The sequence below is a fragment of the Taeniopygia guttata genome, chromosome 26 (assembly GCF_048771995.1).
Source record: "Taeniopygia guttata chromosome 26, bTaeGut7.mat, whole genome shotgun sequence".
NCBI classification, from domain to species: Eukaryota; Metazoa; Chordata; class Aves; order Passeriformes; family Estrildidae; genus Taeniopygia; species Taeniopygia guttata.
This window is the reverse complement of record NC_133051.1, coordinates 6288830-6316201: the sequence shown is the minus strand read 5'-3', so window position 1 is coordinate 6316201 and position 27372 is coordinate 6288830. Positions and strand designations below refer to the sequence as shown.

Sequence of the window (27372 nt, the reverse complement as noted above, 5' to 3'; positions counted from 1 at the left end):
CGGCGGGAGGAGGAGGAGGAGGAGGAGGAGGAGGAGGGAGGAGGAGCCGCCGCCGCACCGGAGCCATCGCTCTTGTCGGGGCCGGGGCGCACCGGCGGGGGGCGGCGGCGGCGGCGCTGCTGCTTCACCCCCCGCACCCCCGGCCCATCCCGCGCGGCCTGCGGGGCTCCGCCGCCCTCCCGCCCGCCCGGAGCCTTCCCGGAGCCCTCCCCGAGCCCGCCCGGAGCCCGCCCGGAGCCCGCCCGGTGCCCGCCATGCTCTCCGGGGCGCCGCCGCCGCCCGCCGGCTTCCCCAGCCCGCCGCCGCCGCAGCCGCCGCCGCCGCCGCCGCCCGCCGCTCCCCCGCACGGGCCGCCGCCGTTCCCGGGGAAGGGCGGCCTGCAGATCCGGAAGAATGCCATCACGGACGACTACAAGGTCACCACGCAAGTGCTGGGGCTCGGCATCAACGGGAAAGTTTTGGAGATCTTCAGTAAGAAGAGCGGCGAGAAGTTCGCGCTCAAGGTGCGCGGGGACCCCGCGCCGGGGACCGGGGGGGACGCGGGGACCGCGCGGGCGCTCGGCCCGGAGGGGCGGGAGCGGCGGCGGCGCTGCTGGCAGCGATGGAAGGGGTCTGCTGCCGGGGGAACGGGGTCCCGGCGGGGCCAGCGGCGGCGGCGGGGCCGGCCGGACAATGAGCTGCCGCCCGCCCCTCCGGCCGCGCTTTAATCTCGTCTTTCCCCCCCATTACGGGCACCGAGACGCGGCGTTCCGGCTTTGTAGTGAGAAACGAAGCGAAATGACATCTTCGTAGCCCGAGGGGGGCTGGGGGCAGGCAGGAGTGGAGAGGAGACCGCGGCCTGGCTGGGATCCCCGCGGGGGATGCACAGCTTGGAATGCATCCCCGAGCGTGGGGTTCCCTCCGTGGTGTGTGCTGTACCCACCGGCAGCTGCTCGCTGTCCCCCTTCCATGTCCCCTCCCGGCTCTAACACCGAGCGACTGTCCTCCCCCGCTTCCCACCGGGAATATTTCAGCGGTGCGGTGTTACCCCTTGTCCCTAACTTGCTTCTCTTTGACAGGCGTAGATAAAGAGTGGTTACGAGGTGTGTTTGAGCACACGCTCTAGGTGATGCGGCCCTTCTCCTTGTTTTCAGAGGAGGTTTTTGAGCAAAGAGGGGAGCGTGTCTCCCTGCCAGCCAGGCTTGGGGAAGTTTGAATGGTTCCTGACACGCCGGTGACGCGGGAGCAAGGCTGGCTGCTCGGCGGGAGCGCCGTGTTCTCCAGCATCCGTGCAATTTGCGCCCACACATGAGCTGTTCAATCCTTGGCGTTACCCCGAGAACTGGGAAGGCTAAAAACACCCCACCTAAACCCATAACTCCCACCTAAAGCTGGAACTCCCTCCTAAACCCGTAACTCCACTTCTTTTCTGTTTAGAGTTGCCCCTCTGTTGGTGTCTTGGGGTTCCTGACCCGGGTGAGGGAATGAACGTGGAGCTTTGGGGGTACAAGCTGTGCTGCAGAGGTGGTGGGGTGGGCAAGGTACGGTACTGAATGTCTGTGGTTAAGGAAGTGGGGTCAGTTAGGTGATGGAAGTTTGGCTTTTCTTTCAGAAATGCCAAAGACATTGCTCGTGAGCTGCCCCGCGTTGTACTCCAGGGTGACATTGTGTTGTCATCTGATTGGGTTGAAAATTAGCGAAATCCTCTTCTGTTTTGACAGACGGGCTCCTCCTCGCCTCTGAAGTTGAGTCACATATTTAAAGCACAGATCCCAGCACTTCCCTCTCGCAGCCCTGAAAGGGGAAGGACGGAGGAGGAGGAGGAGGCTGAGGCCGGAGGTTCCTCTGCCCGCCGTGCTTGGGGCACAGGACTGGTGCTGTCACGCTGCCCGTGCCAGAGCAAGGGGTCAGGGTTTGTGTCATGTGCCACACGGGTCCTTTGGCGTGTTGAAAACCTCCTGGAGTGCAGGACTGGGATGTGGGAGGGTGACACGCAGTGTCTGTGTGGCTCTTGCAGGGTGAGGAATATTCGACGCTGAATCTCTTTTAGGAAAAGGGACTGTCTTGCCTGTCCCCTGTCCTGGCCTCTCCTGGCGTCCCTGACGGGGAGGGACGAGTTCAGCTGAGTGGTTGGACGTGTCCCTGGCTTCTCAAAGAGCAGCACAGCTGCTACTGTAAGTGATTCCCTCCAGCACCTTCCAAACTGCTACGCTGGGAGTTTGGGCTCTGGGACGAGCCCGTGGGTTCTCGTCCTGCCCTCATGAGTGTGAGCTCCAGGCTTGGCTTACTCCATTGGGACATTTGGGCAGAGCTGCAGAGCCCAAACTTGGTGTGGGTGACTGCCCTAGACATGATGTGTGCTGACTTCATTCCCTCCTCGGGTACACAGCCGGGCTGACGTCTCTGCTAGAGACCTGTGGAGAGGTATTTGGGTCCAAATTACTCATGGGCTGCAGCAGAGTGGAAAGATGACCTAAAGCAGGATCCACAGAAGTGATTGCATTGAGTTGTCATGTTTCAGATGATGCTTAAAAGAATCCTGATGGCCCATCGCCAGGAGCCACAGCTGAAATCTGTCTGCTGCCTGCTTTGGTTGTGCAGTGAACCTTTCCATTTGGAGTGTCATTCTTTAGGTTTGCTGTTCCAAAATCTTGTATAACAATGCAATCCTTCACTGGAGGATGAGGTGCAGTTGTGTCCCTCCCTGATGTGAATGGTGTCTTCTGGTCATGTTGTGCTTCCTCTTGGGTCACGAGCAAGTGTTGTGTTGTTAAAGCTCTTCCTCCCAAATCAAAAGATGATTTTGGTGAGGGTTTTGCTGAGAGTCACTTTGCTGAAGAGAACTTTTCAGTTCCAGGAGACTTTGAACTTGGGGAAAGTGTTCTAGCAGCAGTGAAAACATTAAGGCAAATTTTCTTCTCATTCCAGAGCAATAGCCCATGGCAGAGACACATCATTAAATAAAATTATGCTGTGTGAGAGTTAATGGATGGTAGTTCTGCTTGCTGTGTAGTACCTGGGTGAAAAAAAGGAGATTCCTCTACTTTTCTTACAGATTCTTATTCATCTTTCTGTTTCTCACCCCAATTTTATTGTATTTTTTTGGTATCTGAAGTGTGGCATCCCTGAATTACCTGGTGTGAAGCAGCCACGGATGGTCCCAGCCACCCGTGACTTGACCCTGTTTGAAGCACGATGAGCTGCTGCAGGGTGGGAACAGAAGGCCAAGGCAGAGGTGATGGATGGGGCTGAAACGCCTGGCTCCTTACCCCGTTCTTCCTTGTGCCTTGGTGTGATTTATTATTAGGCAAAATTAGCCTTGTAATTTCTGTGGAGGCTGCTGTATGTAGGTCACTGCTGGCCTGACTTGGCAGGGTTGGTTGTGGTCAGGCTGCAGTGGTGGGGCTGGGATGAGGGCTCTTTGCCTGCTGCAAATTCCACTTTTAAGACTAATCTTTGGGCTGGCTGCCTTAATTCCACGAGGAAATGGCAGCTAAGCCAGGCTGGAGAGTGGGGACTGGTGTTACAGGTGGTGAGTTTTTTTCTCTGTTGTATGCATTGCGTGATGGAGCTCTTTGTGGAACAGGTTTCCTTTAAAATAACTGAACAAACCTCACTGCTGACTTCAGCTTCAAAGCAGGAGATCCTTACCTGGACTGCTGAGCTTTGAAAGGGCTGGAAGAGCTCAGGGCCGTGGAGGCTGCTCCTGTTTCTGGAGAATCCTTGGTGCTTTGGGGCGTGTTTGTGAAACTCTCAGTCTCGCTCTTGGCCTCATCTGATAACCCCTGAGTGATGGTTCCCCTGATGGAGAGGGAGGAAGGAGGATGGTGCTTGTGGTTTGCTGTTCTGGGAAGGTGCCTGGTGTGGAATTAGGGCTGGCAGCTCAGAGCTGATGGCTGAGCAGCTCTGTGGATGAGTGAGTTCATGCAGCCAAAGCACCCCGTGTGCTGCAGCTCCGTTTGAGAGCAAATGCTGCGTCCCTACAAAAATCCATCTGGAAAAACATCCCTCAGGTGAGGGAGTAAATGGAGATCCTGGGCTCGTGCTCATGGGAAACAGCTTGCTGTGTCTGCTGTTCTTCTGTCCCTCTCTCAGTGGAGAGATGTTTTTTTTAATTAGCTCTGCCATGTATTTTATATAATCAGAAATGTCTTCACTGTGGCCTTCTGTGCAAGATGTGGTTGAAAAGCTGTGGAAACTGCAGTGACATCGCCGGGACTTTTCCAGAGCTGTGGTTTATTATCTCATTGACCAAAGGAGTCTACTGACTTGGGGTTTGAGTTTGTTTAAACCATTTAGGATTTGCCATAATCTCTGTTAAACACTTCACATGTTCTGAGCAGTCAGAGCTACGACTGTGATGGACTGATAAGGCCCGGGAGCAGGGGTTTTCTCTTTGGTATGTGCTCAGGAAGTGGTGGGGCTCTTCCTCTCCATAATGATCTAATGCCATCAGCCATGGGTCTTGCAAAAGACGTTTCCCATGTTTTCAGGGGCGGGGAACTGAGGTGCAGTGATTTACTGAACGTCAGAGGCGGCACCAGGCTGAGGAGCTGAGCTGCCTGTGGCACGCAGGATGAAAACAGCCTCTGGATGTGTGATTTAATAGCCAAATACCACCAGGTAAAGCCATGATTTTGCCATTCACACCGAGCCCTGCTGGCTTTTGGCAGGATTAGTGCTGCCTGTGCCATGACTTGCACACACACAGCAGGAAAGCCTCGTTGCAGGGCAGTGCTGGTTCCTGGGGCTGCGGAGGTGATGGCTGTGCCTCGGGTAGGGAGTGATGCAGAGCAGAGGCTGGGCTTTGCCAGACACATGCTGTGAAACAACCAAAACAACGTGTAAATAGTAACTGAAGCTGTGCAGCCCGAGGGCCAGGTCTCCCGGCACGTTTGGAGCACGATGGGTGGGCACAGGTGATGAAGGCTCCCAGGAGGTGCCTGCTGAGGAAGCCTGAAGGATCAAGTTGGTGACTTCTCTCCTCGCAGACAGCTCGGGGATGTGCTGTGGTATCTGATGAGATGGAAGAGCTCTTGCTGGGTTGCAGGGTGGTGCAGGGACGTGGGTGGCATCCAGAGGAGTGGATGGCTCGGAAGTGGCCCTTGGGCTGATCTGTGGCACTACAGCAGCATCACTCCAGGTTTATGATCTGCCATCTTCTCAGCCTTCCTGCTGGGCTCCTGTGCCCCACACCAGGGTGCTCCGAGGGCTTGGCTCTTTTCAAACCCATCCTTTTGCTGTGGTTTTGCTGTCTGCTGAGGAACTGAGCGGGAAGAGCCCTTCTTCCTTCAGAAACCCTTTCCTCCTGCTCGGAGCACAGGCCGCCTCCCGACCTGCAGACGGCCCTCGCTGCAGAAGTCAGGCTCCTCTCCAAGCACAACTGGCCCCGCTCGTCTGGCCTCAAGTTGCAGCATTCAGGCAGCATGACCTCACCTCCTGGTTTCCAAGAATAACGTGCTGCCTCCCCTGCTGCCTCCCCTGCGCCGTGATGGGCTGGCTGTGGGGCCAGGGTGGCTGCCACAGCCTGGCATGGGCCAGCTCCAGGGCTCTGGCTTGTGCCAAGTGTCCCAGGTAGCCCCATGCCCACCCCAGGCTTGCTCCAGGGCTCTGGCTTGTGCCAGGTGTCCCAGGTAGCCCCATGCCCACCCCAGGCTGCTCAGCTCCTCTGTGGGCTGCAGAGGTGAGGCAGCAGCTGGCAGAGGGTCTTCAGGACCTGGCTGATCTTGCAGGCTGATTTTGGAGGAGGGAGAGTTTCAAGAAGGACCAGGGTGGTCCCTCCACCAGCTCCAAAGGCTGGCATGGGGATGCAGGTTGGCCTAAGCATTCCCCAAAAACCCAGTTTGGAGCCCGGGCAGTCACACTGAGTCAGCATCGTGGTCGTATCTGGGGGTGACAGTGTTGAATTTGACATCTCCCTGAGGTCTGTGTCCCACTGAAATTGGGTCCCATCCTCATTGCTGCCAGATGAAAAAGCCAGACAGGTCTGGTGGAAGGTGTCCCTGCCCACGGCGGGGGGTTGCAAGGGGATGACCTTCAAGGTCCCTCCCAACCAAACCATTTCGTGACTCTCTTGCTGTCTGAAAATATCCTCTCCTTTCAGCTCTGGCTGGCAGAGCGCTGTGAGTGTGCCCTGGGGGCTCATTTTGGGGAGGGCTCTCAGCTCTGTGGCCGCTTCCCCAAAGGGGATGGATGGGGAGCAGAGTGAGGGGGCTGGAGCAAGAGCAGGTCTGAATGCAGAGAGCTTTAACAGCCTTTTAAACTGTTCTTCCTCTGTACCCCGTGGCTGAGTGATTTCAAAGATTTCAGCCTTTTAAGATCCCACCAGTTTGAGGTGGGATTGCAGCAGCTGGCAGGTTTAATGGTTGCATTAAGTCGTTGCTCCTTTGTGGCCTGGGGAGGGGACTAATGGCCCCAGACCCTGAGTGCTGCTGGACCTGAGATGACCTGAAACAAAAAGTTCTGCTGGAGGTGCTGTGAGCCACAAAAATGTCACGTGGAAAAGCGTCACTGGCAGGGGGACACGGGATCTACTCTGGGAGCTCACCCATGGCTCCATCTTCGCTCTGGTGCTGCCAAGGAGGATGGTGGCATCTTCTTGTGGGTAAAGGCCTTCCCTCGGTGCTGTGCCAAAGTGCCCTGTCCCAGTGGGGAGGGCAGGTGAGCTCTCTGGCTCGGGAGTTGTGCAGCTGGCACAGCCTTTGCCGTCATAGGTAATGAGATTATTCAGGCCACAGGCGTCAGGGCCGCACGTGGTTCCGTGCCCGGCTGCCCTGCGAGCTGGAGCCTAAACCAGAGATAAAGTCCAAGCTGCAAACCCAGATCTGAATGTTCCTGGGGCACCCAGCCAGGCTGGGGCTTTGCTGCTCTGCTCTTGGTGTCCTTATCCAGTTTGGCCTATAGACTGGGCATCGGGGGAGGCATGGATTAATTTCCTTTGTCACCGTAATTAAGTTTGCTGCTTTGTGCCCTTGGCTGCAGGTGGGTGCTCATTTTGAGCTTAACCTTTCCAGCTCTGCTGGCCCCAGAAGATGGGGGTCAGGCAGGTTTGGGGTCGTTGTGTGCCTCACACTCTGAGTGGGGCTAAACCTGTGTCACAGCAGGCTGGGACTCTGTGTCCCCCTTTCCCAGGGGCTGCAGCACCTCCTGGCTTGGGGGCATCTTCTCAGCTTCCAGGGCTGGAGCAGCCGCTCTCCCTGCCCGCTGTCCTCTGCTGCGCTGCACCGAGCTGGGGCAGCCTCTCCAAAGGCTCCTTGCATGTCCTGCCAAGTGTGTGTTTTCAGGGAAATGTGGCTGGAACACCAGCCGGGGCTGCTGTGGAAATTTGGCTGTGGGTCTCCTTCAGGCTGCAGTTCCAGTAGCGGCAGCTCCGAGGGAATGGGGCTGGAATCCCGGGTATCTCCACCGGGCTGGGGGAAAAGCAGATGTAATCAGGTCCAAACAAACCCGAAAGTATGCATGTTATGCTCAGCTTAGTGTAACAGAAGCAGTAAATAAAACGAAGCGCAGAGGAGGTGTGTGGTAGCAGGGATGGTTTTCAATTCCAGCAGCAAGGAGCCTTATGGCATCTCCCAGCTCAGTGTAGAAACAGCTCAAACTTGTTCTATTCTCACTTGTTTTAGTGACCAGGCCGCTGTGGCTGTCACTGAGGTGTCACCACAGCTCTGGGACTCAGTGTGACTCCCAGAGCCAGGCTGAAGGATCCCTGTCACCTGCAGGAACAGCTCAAACTTGTTCTATTCTCGCTTGTTTTAGTGAACAGGCCGCTGTGACTGTCACTGAGGTGTCGCCATGGCTTTGGGACTCAGTGTGACTCCCAGAGCCGGGCTGAAGGAGGCCCTGTCACCTGTAGCAGCCTCCCCCTGGGGCTCTGGGGTGACTCTCTCTTCCTCTTGGGCCATTTCCCAACCTCGCAGTGCTGGGCAGATTGGCTGGAGGAGCCCCGGGCGGGCGGATCTTGCGCAAGAGGCTCTGGGGTGCTGGGAAGGGCCGGCTTGCCAGGAAGTTTAAACTCAGGTTATCTCCTGGGAGTCATCAGAGCTGTGAATTTGGCATTTTCGGCTGGCTACCTCGGGTGCCTCCGGCAGAGCAGTGCTGGCACAGGGACAGGGCTGCTTTGGGGAGCCTGGAGGTGTTGCAGCCCTTGCTGGGCGCCTGCCCAGGCTCCGGGAGAGAACATCTTCCCCTTGCTGGCCCGGGAGCTTGGAAGAGGCTTGGGAAGCCTTTTGTCCTCAGTGTTTCCCAGGAGGAGTTGCCCTGCTCCTGTGTGAGGGGCTGTGCAGTTCTGGTGGAGCAGCACCCTGACACCTCCTCTCCATCCCCTCCCACCCTGCTAATTCCACCTCGGAGTTCAGACTCCCAATCTCCTGTGGTAAGGAAGAGCTGCTATAAAGAACAACTCTGCCAGGACATGCATGAGATGTTCCCTGGGTGGTGGGATTCAGCTCCAGGTCCCTGTGAGTTTTTGGAGGTGTCCTGGTCGTCCCGTTCCCCAGCTGCTGGAGGAGACAGCCAGCCCTGCAATGCTGGGCTGATGAAAGCTAGCTGAGGGAGATGATGAGGAGGTTCTGAATGGATTAAAATGGGTTGGAGGCCACTGAGCAGCAGCTCGGGCTGGGAGGTGTCGGAATCTGTGCTATTGATGATCCTGAGATTGTAGAAAGTCTCTGTCTGTCAGCCCCGCTGCCAAAGCAGAAGCCATAATTGGTCTGTGCTGGTTTCAAGGGTGTTTATTCTGTTTATCTCTAACATGTTCTGCTGCCCTGCCGCAGCTCTGTCCTGCAGGGCAGCGTGTGGGGCTCTGCCCTCAGTGGGATGTTACAAACATTAAATACCACAAACTACCTGTGCTGGATTTACAATAACGTGCCAATATCTGTCACCTACGTTGGACAGTGTGTCCCCAGCCTAAACCAACAGAAAAATGCCAACACCGCAGTGAAACATGGAGGGCATGAAGGAGGAGAAAAAGGACAAGGCACACCCAATTTCCTCCATCTTGTCCCCTTTGGACCCCTCATCTAGAATCCTAAAATTTTACTTTTGCACCCGTGCCACACTTAATTATTGCTTATATCAAACCCTCAGAGGTTGTAATTCATCCTGTAAGATTGAAAACTCTTTTCCATGGGCAGAGATCACAGACAGTGTCTCTGGGGGCTCTGTCCAGGGGGGTTCCCGACCCCTGCCAGGATCCCAGACCTGCCAGGGCAGCCAGAGGGAAGCCCTGGATTCCCACAGGGAGGGAGCCAAAGCTGCTTTTTCCTGGCAGTTGTGGAGCAGGTTTGAGGTTCTGCCTCTGCCACAGACTGGGGGGCTGTGGAAGATGATGTTTGTGTGCCTCAGTGCAGTGCTTTGGGGTGATATTCCCACTTCTGGGCCTCGCCTGGAGGGGCTGCAGGTCAGGCATGGTCCTGTGGGTCCAGCTAATGAGGACAAGGAGAGGGTTTAGGAAGCTCAGGGCATCCTGTTCGCTCAGTTTTGCCCAGCTCTGGCAGTAAGGGCAGTGTGTTCTTAGCAGGTCAGGCACCTCTGGCTTTAACCAAAACATTCCTTTCGTGTTTCCTTCTCCTCAAAGATTGCCCTGAAACACCCAGGCCAATGTCACTTCAGCAGGATTGGCCTGGGTGCTGATGCTGGCAGGGTTTTAGTGACTGGACTGCTGACCATCACTGGGCTTCTGGGTCTTGTACCCACCTCGAACACAAACCCCCAGCAGACCTGGAAAAAGAATTCAAAGAATTCACAGAATCACCAGGTTGGAAGGGACCTTCAAGATCAAGTCCAACCCAGCCCCAACACTTCAGCTAAACTCTGGCACCCAGTGCCACATCCAGGCTTGTTTCTTTTTTTTTAAGCCCTGCCGTGTGTGAGAAGGGGGCTCTTCAGGGCTTCATTTTCTCAGGAAATGAGGCTCTGCTCACTCGAGGTGCTGCTCCAGGCTCTGTGCTCCCCGCAGTGCCCCAGGCTCTGCTGCAGGGCTCCCATGGGGGCTGCAGAGCCACACAAAGGCTGCCCTGTCTGCTCTTTGGCTTCCCCCAGCCCTGAGCTCTTCTGGTGAATAAGTGGGATTGAAAAAGCTGAAATTCATACAAAGCAGGGCCCATGAGCCCCCGGCTGACCCGGAGGGAGCAGCTGCCCCCTGCTCACCCCGCAGCCGGGGTCCCGGATGATACTGCCCTGGGATGAGGGTGTGTGTAAGGCTGGCTGAGGGCAGAGCTTTTTTATTTTTAAAAGCTGGCTATGGGAATGCCCAAGGAGACCAGGCTGTTTGCCAAGGGAGCAGCAGTAGCTGCAGGAGGAGATTTTTCTGTTGGTTTGTTTAAATATCCGTGCGTTTATCCTTTTATCCCATCTCCGTTTTAGTCTAGCAGGCAAAATGAGTCCAAACCACTCGGTGCCTGTGGGGTTTGGTAGGAAATCAAGTAGCCTGCTGGAAAACACCATCAAGCAGTGGGGTACTGAGCATCTGTGGGAGGGTCAGTGACTCTTCCCTGTGAGTTTTCCACATGTGTTTTTGCTGTGTATTGAAAAGATGTAAGAGTACAAACCTGGCTCAGGTTTGACGGGGCTCTGAGCAGCCTGGTTGGGTGGAAGGTGTTCCTGCCCATGGCAGGAGTTGGAATGAGATGTTCTTTAGGGCTCCTTTTAACCCAAACCACTCCATGATCCAGTGACTCCGTGCTCTATCTTGAGCCCAGCCTTGGTAACACCAACAGGGGAGAAATTTCCCCTCAAGTATTTTGGAAGTTTGTGCACCCAGGCACTTGGTGGTGAGTTTTGCACACTTGTTGGCTGAGGTGTTTTGAGGTGATGGTGCTGACTGAGACATTGCTGGGCTCTGTCCCAGCTCCACCAAACCTCCCCAGCTCTGGGGCCACACGGCTGCTGCTGCCAGCAGGTGCTGTGGAGGCTCCTGGGGCTGCCAAAAGCCTGCAGGGAGCTCAGAATAGCCACCATGTCCTGAGAGCTTTAATGTGGTGCCAGCAGGATGCAGAGAAGGGCTTTTGTTAAAATAGAAACACAAGTGTGTTTTCCTGCTGGCTGAAGGAGTCTCAGGGTGGCTGCTGGAGGAGGAGTGCCCTGCTTGGCTCCTGGGTTGGCAGGAGGCTCTCAGGTTTTCACTGCATCGCTTCAGAGCACAGGATTTCCCCTAAAATCCCGGCTGCTCTAGGTAAAGTGGAAGTGCACAGCCTTAGGTAGTGCTGGGTCTCGAGTCTGGGGTGCTGCTTGGCTCTTCACCCACGTGGGTTTGTGGCAAACGGGGGTTTCCACCAGCTCTTGTCCTGCTGGGTGCTGGGGTTGTGCAGCCTCAGAGTGATGGGAGAAGGACGAGGAGGGAGGCCTGTGGGGCAGAGACAGCCTGGAGACTGCACTGAGAGCTTTGGGGCTGTCTGGGGAGCTGGCAGAGGAGAGGCTGGTGGGGAACGTGTGTCCCTGACCAGCTCAGGATCACCCAGCGGGGTGCGGTCCCCTCTTGTCCCTCTGCCCCTTCAATGCCATCCCTCACACACATGGCTGCCCCTCTCCCTGCCCTGGGCATTGGGGCTGGTGGTGACAGAGGTTTGTGTCTGCTGTGCCATGTAAGAGTAGGAGGAGGAAGAGGAGGAGGAGGAGGGCTGTTGGGGGCTGTGGGGCCCCTGACTCTCTGAGCACCTGTGCAGACAGAACCTGGTTATGAAACCCCTGAGCTGCTCCTGCCTGGCCTTTTCCTGCTCCCAGCACTGGTGTGGCACCGTGCCTGCTGTGGGCTCGCTTGGCTGCAGCCCCTCTGGCACTGCTCGGTGCTGCCGAGGTGGTGCTGGGTCACCCCAGCCATCCCTGCAGAGCTTATCTCTGCCCTGGTGTTGACAAAGCCCGTGGCAGGGGTGAAACTGTGTTAAACAAACAGCTGGGGAAGATGGGATGATGCAAAACGGGGCTGTCGTCACCGAGCTTTGGGGTGCGTAAATGAAACCCTCCTCAGGCTTGGCACTGCTGGAGGAAACACATCCCCAGGCCACCCTGCTGCCAGTGCCAGGGGCCAGTGGCACTTCAGGAGGGACTGGCCTTGATGCAGCTTTGCGTTTCAGTTTGGTTTTTTTCCTTTCTTTAAATATACATGTATTTATTATATTATACAGCATTTATTTATGCTGCACTAAGAGCTGTGTTGAAGGCCGCAGGCAGGATCCCCATGCTGGGGGGGAGGGTGTGGCAGCCTCCTCTGTCCTGCCCATGGGTTGAGCCCTGAGAAATTTCATTTTTGGGCAGAGCTCAAGCCCGGGAGCTGCTGGGAAGCTGTGAGTGTTGTGGGGCTTCTTCTGGCAGGGCCTCACTGCTGCTCTGCTGCAGGCGTGGGTCTGGGCCTCTCCCCAAAATTGCTTCCAGCTGAAATGTTCAGGGAATGGGTGGACACGTCCAAAAATAAAAGCAGTTCTGGGATGTAGGTGTGGGGCATCCAGGGCTGTCCCTGGGATCAGAGGTAGCGGGAAGGTCAGGCAGGGCTGTCCCCAGGGTTGGTGGAGCCAGCACCCAAAGAGATGCTCGGGGTGCTCTGATGATGAGGGAAGCCCCTGGCTGTGGGTGCAGGGCTGCTGGAGGCAGCACCGTGCAGTGCTGGTCATAAGGGGTTTTTTCAAGCTCTGCCTGTAGGAGGGAAGCACAAAGGCCATAGGTCAGCCTTGAGTTAATGGTTTACGTCAGTGTTTACTTCGGTATTAATCACACCTGCAAATATCAACCACTTCCTATCATAAAAGCACATGTGTGCTTTTCTGTGCTGTTGTCAGCTCTGACAGCAAATCTGCCAAGGAAAGGGGTGGGGAGGAGGAGCTGACCCCGGCCCTCAGCTCTGCAGAGAGGTGGAAAGTGAAGATGTGTGTGGCTGGGAAGATCTCTGCCCTTCCCATGGCTCCGTATTTCCCTTTCTCTTTGGGTTGTGTGGATGCAAGGCCCTGGCAGAGGCAGAAGAGGTGTGTGGGATCAGGGGTTTGGTTTGCAGAGAGCATCTGAGCATCCCTGCCCAGAATGGCTCCATTCAGAGCTGGGCTTTGGCTTCTTCTGGCCCCAAGGCAATGGGTCCCTTCCCTGCTCAAGCCCAGTGCTGTGGTGGCTCCTCGTGAGCAGTGACATCTTGGGTGTCTCTAGACAGGGATGGGATGGGCTGGGTCGGAGCATTTTGGCCGTTGTGACCCTGTTTGTCCCTGTGGGATTCACGGGGAGGTCCTGGCAGCGTGGTGGCTCTGTCACTCCAGCCAGATGTGGCACAGCAGGACACGGGACCTCGTGAGGGTGGCTCGTGCCTGGGCTGCTCCTGCTCCTCACCCGGAGCCTCCTGGAGAGATGAGCATGGGGTGAGTCAGCCAAACCCAGCACTGGCTGCTGCTGAGGGCTGGAAGGAAGAGGAGGCTCCCAAAACAAAAACATGGGACTGAATAAGCCCCTAATTTTGTTTTTCTCAAATAAATGAAGCTGACACTCTTTATTTGTCTCCTTTAAACACCAGCCCCAGCCTGTTGCTGGGTGTGAGTCAGCGGGGATGCTTTGTGCTGCTGCCTTGTTGCCATTTACCTGCTCTGACTTTTCCCTGTGAGATTCACAGCCCCTTCCCACTCACCTCCATCTCCTCCCTGCAGCCTCATCCCCAAAGCCTCTGCCACGCTGGGACCCTTCCCTCGTCATCCAGGGTGCTGCTCCTGGGTACCCACTTGGACACTCGATCTCCGGGATGTGCCGAGGACGGTTCTGCTGCTGGGAAATGGGCTCTGCAGCACGGGGGACACGGGCCCCTGGCAGGTGGCTCTTATTTAAACCCAGGCCTCTCTTCTGCTCCTCGCCTTTGTGTGCCTCCAGAGGCTTTTGTTGCCTCCTGAAAAGGCTGAATGGCTGCTGCATCTGTCGCAGGGGGACAGAAATGCTCAGCAGATGCCCTGGGCAGGGGAGGACTGTGGGATGGGGGGTCTGAGCATCGCCCACCGGGCAGGGACCCCCACGAACAGGGGAGCACAGGGAACCTGAGGCTTGTGCAACGCTGGCGGGCAAGCCAGGCCTCTTGTGAAAGCACCATGTAAGAGCTGCCTCTTCTTCACCCATCTCCATCCTCCGCCACGTTGCGACACCGCCGCTGCGACATCTGCCTCCCTCCGTGCTGCTCCTGCCGGGGCTCTCAGCTCTCCCCTGGCCCTCACAGCCTCTTCATGCCCGGCTGGCTCGGGCTGGGTGCTCGGGAGGCTCTCCACAGCTCGGGTGTTCCTCGGGGCGCTGCGATCATTCAGGCCGGGAGAATGCGGCCGAGCAGCCCGAGCGTGTGCGTGTGTGTGTGTGTGTCAGCTCGTGTTTGCTCGGCCTCGCTTGCCTCTCCTGCCTTGCTCTGTCTAACCTAAACAATCCTCTCTGCCTGGGATCCTTTCTCCAGCCTTTCCATTCACCTCGAGGCGGGAGGACGTGGAGGATGGAGCCGATGGAGCCACAGCATCACCCGGCTCTGGTGGCACTGCCCCATCGCTCCGCAGGGCAGGCAGCTGATGCCCGCTGCTGTCCTGCCTTGCAAACCACCGTGGATGAAGCCACCTCTGCCAGGGAGCAGAGCCAGCCCTCCAAGCTGTGCTGGGCCGACAGGACCGGGCACGCTGTGGGCACGATGCTGCCGGACCCAGGCGCAGCTCCTCCTCCGGACACGTCACCTCTGCTCCCTGGCTTTCCCCGGGCAAAACGAACGTGAGGATGACGCTTTCACCTCTTCTGTTAGGGCTTCAAACTCTTTTCTGTGGCCCTCTGGGCATGGGCAGAGCAGAAATGAACCCCAGCATGGGAAAGTCCCGTCACCAGGGCAGCAGGGCAGGTTGTGATGGGTGTAAGCAGCGGGGATGGGGTTAATGTAAAGATTTATGTAAAAGCCGTGATGATGTGGGGGAGGCTTCCTGAGCTGCACCTTTAATTGTTACCGCCTTGTGGTTCAACCATGAATTTCCCTCTGTTTGGTAACACAATTCCTCTCAGGGGCTCTGGGACTCGTGATTTTATTTCTCTTTTGTAGCTCATAAACACCAAAAGCGGAACTAAGCTTTGCTGCTTCCACGTCCTTCTGCTGCCCTCTCCCTCCCAGCCATGTCTGGCAGGGACTGGGGGGGCTTTGGCCTCATTACCTGTGGGCTCCCCAAATATTCTGGCATTACAGGCTCAGTTCAATGCAAAGAGAAGTGGGAACAGCCTGTGCAAAGCTTCCAGCACTGGCCCTACAAATGTGTACAGCAGCTGACGCCAGTTGGCGGCGAGTTTGCAGGGGAAGATTAGAAGAGGAAAATCCTTTGAAGAGAAACCCTTTTGCTTTATTAGGAAAAAATGCTCCTTGCCCTGTGCTAGCCGGGTCAGGGGAATCCAAAGCCTGCGTGTGGGATCCAGGCAGGGGGAAGCTCTGCTTTGCTTCCCTGCTGATAATTTGGGGGATGACAGCCTGCCTCTCTTCGCTGTAGGTTTATTCTTACTGCAATTCAAGAAGAGTTTATTTTAACCCCTGTGGTGCAGACAGGTCTTGAGGGGAGCTCCTGGGGGTGGTTTGGGGCCCGGGTGCAGCACCCTGTTGGAGGGGTGGGTGCTGCATGGCCTGTGCTGTTCTGCTGGGAGCTGAGGAGAATTGGGTGGGCTCAAAATACACATGGAAATAAAACCACTCTGCCTGCTAGAGCAGCTGGAGAGCTTAGGGTGAGCATGGGGCAGCCCTGGAAAATGGACAGCTCAACACCCCAGTGTGAGCCTGATCCTCACTTTCCATGGAAATTGTTCGTGGCAGGTGAGTTTTTCCTCCTGGACAGGGTTGTCTTGCCCATCTGAGTGTGCTTGGCTCTCAGGGGCAGCAGCATTTGGGGCTGTGGTGGCACCCACAGCGAGGAGGGACAGTGGGACAGCAGGGACAGTGGGACAGTGTCCTCAGCGACCTCCTGCCGTGCCAGGGGAGGAGGGAGCTTCCTTTTCCAACCTGTCTTGACTCATGGAACATCATCCCAGGAGGAGGCGGCGAGACTGAATCAGTGCTGCCTGAGGACACGCTGGGAGAGGGAACGTGAGCGTGGGCAGCTCCAGCCTCTGCTTCGCTCCAGAGCTTTCCTTCCTTCCTTCCTTCCTCATGCCCACCCACCTGTGCTGTGCCTGTCCTGAGGTGATGGGAGGGGAAATTCAGCTCCATGTGGTGCTGAGCTCTTCCCTGGAGCTGAAGCTCGTTTCTGGTGCCTGCAGGGCCAGGCTGGAGCCTGGGTTTGGGTTTGGGTTTGGGTTTGGGTTTGCTCAGAGAGGTGCTGTTCTCCTGCAGAAGCCCTGATGAGCTGTTTTTGTTTTCAGGAGCTGCTTCCAGAGTTTATCTTTCCAAGGTGGGGAAAAGCCCAGAGGTGCTGCTGGAGCTCGTGAGGAGCCTTTGCTGCTCTCAGGGGCCTGAGCACATCAGGCTGGGCTGTGCCATCCTCTGATGGCAGCAGTGTGGGAGCCCTGGGCTCGAGGGCTCTAATGAAGCTAATGAGGGTGCTTAGAGGAACACAGAACTCATTTCTCTCGCAGCATGGAAAGGCTCCTGAGGGAGCTGGGCTAAGCCAAGGCACAGGATGTCAGCAAACACCGTCTGCCCAAATCTCAGAGGTGCCAGGCTGCTGGGAGGAGAGCTGGAATGTGGCTGAAAGCTGAATTTCCTCCCTAATTGCCAGCAGGGTGGAGTGGCTCTTTCCCTGCCCTCCCTCCTTTCCTGCAGGGAGGTGCCCCAGTGGGAAGCAGAGGTGGGATGGGGCAGAGCTCTGGGCTGGCACAGCCCCCCTGTCCCCCGTGATGCTGAAGGGACACTGGGGTGCTCTGTGGTGATGAGCTGATGTCTGAGGTGTGCAGAGGCTGCAAACCTGAACACCTGCAGCACCAACAGCCGTCATGGGAAAGGGCTGCAGCTCCTCCTGTGCGAGTCCTGCCCGGATCTGCTCCCAGGTGGTGGCAGAGCTTCCTTGAAGCGCTGCCCTTGTGCCCAGCCCAGGGACACTTGTGTAACACAGGGATCTGATTACTGCCCTGCTCAGCCCCAGCCCTCCTCTCCAGCAGGAGCAGGCAGGAACTGCAGCTTTTTCTGCCTGAAATAATGAAGAGTTTGGTCTCCCTTCTTTGGAAGGGGAACAGGAGGTAAGAGCTGGACAAGCTGAACTGAGAGCAGCTGTCGGGAGCTCAGCAGCTTGTCCCGGCTGCTGCCATCAAAGGGTTAACTCTGCTTGTGTTCCAGATTACTGGTTTGCAAAATCATCCGGGGTGCCATGGGGGCATTCATCCTTGCTGAACCTCAGGGGAAACACGAGGTGATTTTCCCATCCCAACCTCCTCGTTGGGAGCCAAGAAATAGAAATGCTACTACAGCCAGAGGCTGCCCGGGGCACCAGAGCTGAGCTAGGGCCTGGGCAGAATTGTCACACCCCCAAAATGGATGTGGGGTGCCAGGACATCACCCACCCCAGGTGTCACTGCTGGCTGGGGAATGGCAGGGAAGCTTGGCAGCTGTGGGAGCTGCTGGCTCTCACCTGAAGAGGACAGACTGGTGGCAGTGCTGCTCCTGCCCCACCGCTGTGTCAGGCTTGGCACATTCCCGTGTCCCAGGGCACAGTGAGGTGCCTGTGCTAAGTTTTGGGGTGCTGCTGGGGCTGTGGGCTGCCCCTGCCATGGCTTGCCTGTTGGATTATGATCTTTTCCTGACCCAGAGATGGGGCAACTGAGAGGTGTTTTATTCCATTTTCAGTCTCATGTGAAGGGTGAGACAATGCAGTGTTACAATTCACGCCATCACAATCAGAAGTTGACTGTTCCCTAATTACAATACATTGTAAGTGTTTCTTGGCCTATCAGCTTTCTTAATATCCTAAAATATACTGAGAGTTCATTAAAATCATAGAGGAAATATTCTTACAACCTGACAGTGGCAGGTCATAAGAGTCAAATATACTTTTCACGTCCTTCCTGCAGCAGCAGTGGGGAGTGCATCTGGCCTTCAGCTCTCCCCTCATGGGAACATTTCCTAAATTAACCAAATCATTGCCTTAATGAGGACTAATCTGCTCCTCTCTAAGCCTCTCCATCAGCTGTCCATGCAAAGGCAGCAGGGGAGCAGAGGGAGCAGCTGGATCACAGCTGGGTGTTCTGAGAGCACCGGGGCAGCTCTTTGCTCCCGGAGCTTGTCTGGGTACAAAAACAAACCTCAGGGCCCTGCTGGTGCAGGTAATGGAAGCTGCTGCCTCCTACTTCATCAGAAATCCAATTAATCTCCTATAAAAGCACTCGGAGTGACCTCTAAAAATGGGATGTATTTTGCTGTACCTCTGCTGTTTGTCTTGTGCAGAATGATGTTAACTAGCTGCTTCCTGCTGGTCCATTTTCCCAGCGCATAATTACAAATTGTTTTGTTTTTCTCTTTTCTCTTCAGCTTCCTGCCTCCCCACGCCAGGCTCTTCAGAGCGGGGCTGCAAATAGCCAGGCTTTTCTCCAGTCCCCTCTGCCTGGCTCCTCGGGGGGCTGCTGTTACTCTTGCCTATGATTTTGGCTTCTGCAGGGTGCAGTTTTTAGGGTAATTAAGCAATGGAGGAGCCAGGAGGGGCTGTCCAGCCTCCTGCCCTGCCTTCCTTTTGCCCTGAGGTAAAAGGATGAGTGATGTCCAGGAGTTGTGCAAAGGTTGGCTTTGGCCGCTTTGGTCCTTGCAGAGCTTCTGATGCTTTGGTGCCAGCAGCCTCCCTCAGTTCCCACAGGTTTCCTCTGCCTGGGGAAGCAGGAGAGCTGGGGAGGTGTGACCAGAGCTGGGGATGGTGTTTTGGGTGGGTGCCGCGTGTTTCGGGTGGGTGCTGTGTGTTTTGGGTGGGTGCTGTGTGTTTCAGGTGGGTGCTGTGTGTTTCAGGTGGGTGCTGTGTGTTTCAGGTGGGTGCTGTGTGCTGTGTGTTTCAGGTGGGTGCTGTGTGTTTCGGGTGGGTGCTGTGTGTTTCAGGTGGGTGCTGCGTGTTTCGGGTGGGTGCTGTGTGTTTTGGGTGGGTGCTGTGTGTTTCAGGTGGGTGCTGTGTGTTTCAGGTGGGTGCTGTGTGTTTCAGGTGGGTGCTGTGTGTTTCGGGTGGGTGCTGTGTGTTTCGGGTGGGTGCTGTATGTTTCGGGTGGGTGCTGTGTGTTTCGGGTGGGTGCTGTGTGTTTCGGGTGGGTGCTGTGTTTTTCAGGTGGGTGCTGTGTGTTTCGGGTGGGTGCTGTGTGTTTCGGGTGGGTGCTGCAGGGCACATCCTGTCTGTGCCTTTCCCGAAGGATGGCAGATCCATCCATGGGCAGGAATGCAGATCTGCAGGGTTACTCTGCCAGGGTGGCACCATCACCGAGTGCTGCATCTGGAAACGGGCACTGTGTGGATTTTGGGAGTTGATCCTTGTTCCTGTGAGGTCCCCACTGCGCCGAGAACCTCCCTGGTTCCTGCAAAGCATCCCAGGGCTGATGCTCCTCTGCTCCTGGAGCGTGTTGGGGAGAGCTCAGAGGGGTCAGAAGGGCTTTTCTGTCGAAATCTTGGTGAAATGGCCAAACCTGCTGTTTCCTGCAGGGTGGGGGTGTGCTTCCACATCCCCCTGCTCACTGCTGCTCCGAGGGGCAGCGCTGCTCCAGAGGCCGAGCCCGGCCCCAAAGGCTGCTGGAGACAGGAAGGAAAACGAACTGTGCTCAAGATAGACACGTTTGTTGTTCTATATTTAGGAGCACAATAATTAAGGCTGATTGTTTATCCTGACAAACATCATAACTAATAGTCTATGGCAGACAAGCAACTCGTTCCTGCACCTGGGAACTCTGAGTTGTCTTTGGGAAGGGCGGGGGGCTCATTAAGGAGCTGTAATTTAGGGAACATCTGGATGTTTGCTTTGCCCCCTCCCCAGGCACGGGTGCTGGTGGGCTCTGAATTTGTGGTGAAGGAGCTTTTGTGGTCGGGGAGCAGCAGGCTGATGGATGGGAAATGATGAGGGGCAGCAAAGCAAAGGTGAGGGTGAGGATGCTCGGTGGCACCCAGGGGTGCAGTGGTGGAGGTATCAGGGTGCAGAATGGCTCATAAATGCAGCAGATCTTGCTGGTGGGGCACTGGGAGGTGGCAGGCAGCCAGAATAAGCTTTTATGAACTTCGGGAGGGAGGGCAAGCCGAGGGCAAGCGGCTTCTCAGTGTTCCCACTAGATGGGGATGGAGGCGCTGTCAGAGCGCTCAGCGCGCCCGCAGGCAGCACCCGGCCCCGCGTCCCCTCTGGTGGCCACGGTGCCAGCCGGGGGTCATGTCCCGGCTCCCCGGGGGTGTCCGGGGCTGACGGGGTGTCCCTTCTCCCGCAGATGCTGCAGGACTGCCCCAAGGCCCGCAGGGAGGTGGAGCTGCACTGGCGAGCATCGCAGTGCGCGCACATCGTGCGTATCATGGACGTCTACGAGAACCTCTACCAGGGGAGGAAGTGTCTGCTGATCGTCATGGAGTGGTGAGCGCCCGGCCAGGGGCACTGCAGGGGCTGGGGGGCTGCCAGAAGGGGGGTGGGCACCTTCCAGCCCTGGGGAGGCCGGGGGGATGCAGCGTGAGCTGCAGGGCTGGCAGCCCGGGCACAGGAGTGGCACGGCTGGCGTTGTGGGGACGGGGACAGCGAGGGCTGCTGGCTCTGAGTCATCCTGAAACGCGCTCGGCTCGGGGCCTGTGGTTCTCACAGGTGGGTCATAACCAAACTGCCTTTGGCCAGCAAAAGCCGGGCTAGGCAGCGGGTTCCTGGCAGCCTGTGGTGGGGCAAACCGAGCCGGCACCGCTGGTGCTGCCCTGGCACCGCTGCAGCGGCAGCTGAGCAGCTCTGGTTTGGGTAGGAGCTTGGTATGAACCTGGGGATGAGGAGGAGGGATGAAGGGGAAAGTATTGAAACCACATCCCAACCGCAGCTGTGATTTGATGCCGCTTCCTTGCCAAAACCTCTCCTCTGGCAAGCTGGTAGATCGCCCGGGGGGGCAGCGGGTGCAGGAGCGGTGCCAGGGCACGTGGCACAGCAGCCCCCAGAGCAGCTCCTGTGGGGAGGCAGGCACCTGAGACCCACCCTGGCACTCTGGGCAGCCAGGCATGGGGAAGGAGTGGCAGTGGGGAAAGGAAGAATGGGTGAGGGGTAGGAGGAAAGTCCTCAGGACTGTCTGTGTGACCGAGGGATGCTCTGGGGGTAACGTCCATCACCAGGCAGGATTTGACTTCCAGCAGGAGCAGGCTCTGGATCCCTCCTGACAGGCTCTAGATACCTCCTGACAGGCTCTGGGTCCCTCCTGACAGGCTCTGGATCCCTCCTGACAGGCTCTGGATCCCTCCTCCCAGGCTTTGGATCCCTCCTGACAGGCTCTGGGTCCCTCCTCCCAGGCTCTGGATCCCTCCTGAGAGGCTCTGGATCCCTCCTCCCAGGCTCTGGATCCCTCCTGACAGGCTCTGGATCCTTCCTGACAGGCTCTAGATCCCTCCTCCCAGGCTCTGGATCCCTCCTCCCAGGCTCTGTGCAGCAGAGGGCCCCAAGGGCTGCAGGCTATTGCTACTGCAGATGTCATTGCATGTCAAGGAGATGCTATCAGCCCTGGGAAAGCCAAACTGTCCCTGTTCAGGCAGATAAGGCAGGGGCAGGAAGTGCCATTATCCCTGCTCTCATGGAGAATTCTCCCATACCTCAGTCCTGATCTCTGTGGGAGCTGTGTTTTCCCTGGGGTAAAACCTCAGGGAACCTGGGGAGTACCTGGGGAGGGAACCCCACCAATGGTTCTCCAACACCTCCCATGGGACCTGGCTGTGCTGCAGTGGGGTGCAGCCCCTGTGTCCCAGCTTGGGGAGCCCATTGTGACACTGCTGATGTCTCAGCCGTGCCCTGAGCTTTGCTCAGCACGTCTGTGCTGGGTCGTGGTGCTGCTGAGGCAGTTGGCTTGTGAGCAAAAGGAGGCCACATGTGCTGGGAGTGCTCTCACCAACTTCAAGCCACATTTGCTGCCTTTACTGTAAATGTGTTTCTGTGGGCTGCTGGGGTGACCACGCCTGCCTGCGCCTCTGCCAGCACAGAGCCTCTGCCCTGCTGGTTTCGGGAAGGAAACGCCCCAGAAGCACCAACCCAAGGACTTGGATGGAGAAGGGGATTGTTTCCTGCTCAGCAGCAGGGTTTGGTGCTGGCAGTGGGAGGTGTGACAGCAGCTGCTTCTCTTCCAGCTTGGACGGCGGGGAGCTCTTCAGCCGCATTCAGGACAGGGGAGACCAGGCCTTCACAGAACGGGGTACGGAGCCCACGCCGGGCTGGGCTTTCAGGCCAGTCCACCCCCTCAGTGACTCCTGAATCCCAGCAGAGTTCTGCACCCAGGGAATGAGGGATGTGGGTGCGAGGGGCCCTGCTTTCCATGGTCACTTGGAATAGGGTTAGGGGATATTTTCTCAGCTGTTCCCACACTCTGTCCATCCCACTCCGGTCAGAAACACCCACCTCTATCAAAAAATTAAGTCCACGGGTCTCACAGATCTCGTTAATCTCATTCCCTCTATTCCTCTGTCCGGGAAAAGCAACTACACAACCCAAAATCTGAGCCCCTTGCCCCCTTCACTTCCCATCCTTTCCCAGCTCGATTCCTTGCTGCTTGGGTGTCCTAAACACCCAAAATTGCACCTTGGGGGTGCAAGCCCCTCCTTGGTATTAGGGTCGGGGGCTGGACTACCCCATGCCTTCCCCTGGAGTTTCTGGGAGCTGCAGGCTCCTTACCCAGATATGGGCAGTGGCAGAGACTCCATGGAAAGGGGAACTCCAAGCAGAGAAAAGCCCTCTGACCTCAGCCAGGTTCTTTGACTCCTGGTTTGTAGACTTCCCCAGGGAGCAGTGCTCTTTTTAACTTGTTTCTGAAGGCTTCTGATGGTTTCTTTGCTGCTTCAGAGGCCTCGGAGATCATGAAGAGCATTGGGGAAGCCATCCAGTACCTGCACTCGATCAACATCGCGCACCGGGACGTGAAGGTACCGCCCTGAGCCCTCCCCTGGCGGTGCTGAGCCCCCCTTGGCAGTGCCAGGGCTGGGCTGGCCCAAGCCCTGCTGCTCACTCCTTGCCCCCTGCGTGTTCCCAGCCCGAGAACCTCCTGTACACCTCCAAAAGGCCCAACGCTGTGCTCAAACTCACCGACTTCGGCTTCGCCAAGGAGACCACCACGCACAACTCCCTGGCCACGCCGTGCTACACACCCTACTACGTGGGTGAGTGCCTGGGGGCTGGGCTTGGGGGTTTGCAGGGCTGGGGGGCAGAGCTGGGGGGTTTGGAGGGCTGGGGGGGCAGAGCTGGGGGATTTGGAGGGCTGGGGGCAGAGCTGGGGGATTTGGAGGGCTGGGGGCAGAGCTGGGGGGTTTGGAGGGTGCTCATCACCTCTGCACCCAGCCTGGATTGCTGAGCTGCAGCAGGGAGCTGGGGGCTGCTATTGGACATGAAATGGGTACACAGAAGCTTGGTAAGCTCAAAAGAGAAAAAGAGCCAATTTTATTTCTGATTTCACAATATATAGAATTCCAAAAGTGGCAGTGGGTTGGAGGATGAAATTCCCACCTCTCCAACCACACTGGTCAAACCATCAATCCATCAATTCTCTCTTTCTACAAAGAAGAATGCCAAACAATCATTATTTACATGAGCAGTGCGTGAGAACTCCAGTAGAAATATGTAAATATCAGAAGGCATAGAAAACTTTTAAAAGAACTTTAAAACTTTCAAAATAACTATAAAAGAAAATGTAACAGTTCTAAAACTCAGGGCAACACCAGGCAGCACTTCCCACAGTGCCCGGTGGGAGCTGCAGGTGCCTCTTGGTGCCTGCATAGGTGTGGGAATCCAGGGCTTCCCTCTGGCTGCCCTGGCAGGTCTGGGACCCTGGCAGGGGTCAGGAACCCCCCTGGACAGAGCCCCCAGAGACACTGGCTGTGATCTCTGCCCATGGAAAAGAGTTTTCAATCTTACAGCATGAATTACCAGCTCTGAGTGTTTGATAGAAGTAATAATTAACTGTGGCACGGGTGCCAAAGTAAAATTTTAGGATTCTAGTTGAGGGGTCCAAAGGGGACAAGATGGAGGAAATTGGGTGTGCCTTGTCCTGTTTCTCCTCCTTCATGCCCTCCATGTTTCACTGTGGTGTTGGCATTTTTCTGTTGGTTCAGGCTGGGGACACACTGTCCAACGTAGGTGACAGATATTGGCACGTTATTGTAAATCCAGCACAGGTAGTTTGTGGTATTTAATGTTTGTACCATCCCACTGAGGGCAGAGCCCCACACGCTGCCCTGCAGGACAGAGCTGCGGCAGGGCAGCAGAACATGTTAGAGATAAACAGAATAAACAACCTTGAAACCAGCACAGACCAATTATGGCTTCTGCTTTGGCTGTGGGGCTGACAGACAGAGACTTTCTACAATCTCGGAATCATCAATACCTTAGATTCCTACACATAGGGTGTCAGAGCCCTCTCACATAGTGCTGACACTCAGATTTAGGATTTTCTTTCTGCTTTTCTTTCTGTTTTTACCAGCCCCAGAAGTGCTGGGCCCGGAGAAGTACGACAAGTCCTGTGACATGTGGTCCCTCGGTGTCATCATGTATATTCTGTAAGTCTGAGGGTTCCTCAGGGAACCTCAGGGCTCCTCCTGCCGGGCTCGGCTCCTGCTCCTGGCACTGCCTTGTGCCCTCTGGGAGCTCCTGGGGAGGTTTTTGGGGTGGCACGTTGACTCTGTCCCCCTCCTGGTGCAGGCTGTGCGGGTACCCCCCCTTCTACTCCAACCACGGCCTGGCCATCTCCCCGGGCATGAAGAAGCGAATCCGCATGGGCCAGTACGAGTTTCCCAACCCCGAGTGGTCCGAGGTGTCGGAGGAAGGTAAACGTGGTGCCCGTGGTGCCCGTGGCCAGGCTGGGCTCTCCTGGTGAGGGCTGGCAGAGCCTGGCAGTGTCAGGGGTCACCTCCCGGCACCTGCGCCTCGGCTGGAGGGCTTGTGCAGGGTTGGGTGTGCGGAACAGGAGGGCACAGGGGAGGGAACAGGGTGGGCACACAGGAGGGAACAGAGGAGGGAACGCAGGAGGGAACAGGAGGTCACAGAGGAGGGAACAGAGGAGGGAATGCAGGAGGGAACAGGAGGGCACAGGAGGGCACAGAGGAGGGAACGCAGGAGGAAACAGGAGGGTACAGGAGGGCACAGGAGGGCACTCAGGAGGAAACAGGAGGGCACAGAAAAGGGCACAGAGGAAGGAACAGGAGGGAACAGAGGAGGACAGAGCAGGACGCAGGAGGGCACACAGGAGGGCACAGGAGGGAACAGAGGAAGGCACAGAGTTGGGTACTCAGGAGGGCACAGTGGAGGGAACAAAGGAGAGGGAACAGGAGGCCACAGTGGAGGGTTCAAGGGAGGGCACAGGAGGGCACACAGGAGGGCACAGGAGGGCACTCAGGAGGGCACTATGGGGTTTTGGGGCTGGGGCTGGGGCTCAGCAGAGCCCCCCTGGGAGCTGCTGGCCCCTGAGGCTGCCCCAACCCCGGCAGTGAAGCAGCTGATCCGAAACCTGCTGAAGACAGACCCGACCCAGCGCATGACCATAACGGAGTTCATGAACCACCCCTGGATCATGGTGAGCGGGGCCAGCAAGCTGGGCTGGCATCGGGGCATCGGGGGATAGTGGGATAATGGGATCAGGGGATCATGGTATCCATGGGATGGGATGGGATGGACGGGATGGGATGGGATCCATGGGGTGGGATGGAATGGAATGGATTCGTGGGATGAGATGGGATGAGATCCGTGGGGTGGGATGGGATGGGATCCATGAAGTGGGATGGGATGGGACAGGATGAGATGGGATGGGATCCATGGCATTGGATGGGATAATGGGATGGAATGGGATGAGATGGGATGGGATCCATGGGATGGGATGGGATGGGATGGAATCTATGGCTGGGATGGGATGGATGGGATGGGATCCATGGCACTGGGTGGGATGGGATGGGATGGGATGGGATGGGATGGGATGGGATAATGGGACGGAATGGGATGAGATGGGATGGGATCCATGGGGTGGGATGGGATGGGATGGGATCCATGGCACTGGATGGGATGGTATGGAATGGAATCCATGAGATGGATGGGATGGATGGGATGGGATCCATGGGGTGGGATGGGATGGGATGGGATCCATGGGGTGGGATGGGATGGGATGGGATGGGATGGGATGGGATGGGATGGGATGGGATGGGATGGGATGGGATGGGATGGGATGGGATGGGATGGGATGGGATGGGATGGGATGGGATGGGATGGATGGGATGGGATCCATGGCACTGGATGGGATAATGGGATGGAATGGGATGAGATGGGATGGGATCCATGGGATGGATGGGATCTATGGCATGGCATGGCATGGATTCCTGTGGCTCCCAGCTCACGCTCCTCCCCCCTCCTGGCAGCAATCCATGCAGGTGCCCCAGACCCCGCTGCACACCAGCCGTGTGCTGAAGGAGGAGAAGGACCTGTGGGAGGATGTGAAGGTAAAACCTCTCTCTGTCCCTGTCTGCAAAGCTCTGCCCCGCTCTGTCACCTGGGAAGTGTCCTCTCCTGTGGAACTGCAGACCAGGCTCGTTCACTGTCCCTGGAAGTGTTCAAAAACTGCACAGATGTGGCACTTGGGGACACGGTGGAGTGTGGAGTGGCTGTGTTGGGTTAACCATGGAATCACAGAATGGTTTGGCTTGGAAGGGACCCCAGATGCCAGGGCAGGGACACCTCCCAGTGTCCCAGGCTGCTCCGAGCCAGCCTGGCCTCGGCATGCCGGGGATGGGGCAGCCACAGCTGCTCTGGGAATCCCGTCCCAGGCCTGCCCACCCTCCCAGGGCACAGCGTGGTTGGCCTCAATCACTTGGGGAGAGCTTTTCCAGCTTGAACAATTCCATAATTCCCGTTCAGTGTGGGCGTGCTGGCTCTGGGGCTTGGGAGCGAGCGGCCAGTTTGGCAGTGGCACACTCAGGCCCTGCTGCAGTTCGTCCCCAGCTGCTCTGGGGACCCTGGGGGGACTTTGCTGATGGCTCTGTGCCCCCTGCCCGCAGGAGGAGATGACCAGTGCCCTGGCCACCATGCGAGTGGACTATGAACAAATCAAGATCAAGAAAATCGAGGATTCCTCCAACCCTCTGCTGATGAAGAGGAGGAAGAAAGCCAACCCCCCCGAGCCTGCCGCGCTGCCCCACTGAGGGCCCCGCCCGCCGGCCCCCCAAAAGCAATAACTATATATATATATATTTTTTAAGGAAAAAAAAAGACAAAAAGAAACAGACTGTTCTATCGAGCGCATGGAAATTCAGACATTTATACCAGACTAGTTATTTTTAGCTACTCACCTGTGTTTCTGGCCTTTCTG

The 27372-nt window shown here is 56.8% G+C and overlaps 1 protein-coding gene across 1 annotated transcript; it reads left to right on the top strand.

Annotated features, from left to right (window-relative positions):
* The first annotated feature begins 36 nt into the window (after positions 1-36).
* MAPKAPK2 (MAPK activated protein kinase 2) lies at positions 37-27284 on the top strand. Its single transcript, XM_030291830.4, has 10 exons — positions 37-503; positions 20299-20438; positions 22166-22230; positions 22875-22954; positions 23062-23188; positions 24505-24580; positions 24723-24847; positions 25508-25593; positions 26426-26506; positions 27062-27284. The coding sequence occupies exons 1-10, from the start codon at positions 255-257 to the stop codon at positions 27203-27205; spliced, it is 1173 nt and encodes a 390-aa protein (XP_030147690.1). The 5' UTR covers positions 37-254; the 3' UTR covers positions 27206-27284.
* The last annotated feature ends 88 nt before the right edge of the window (positions 27285-27372 follow it).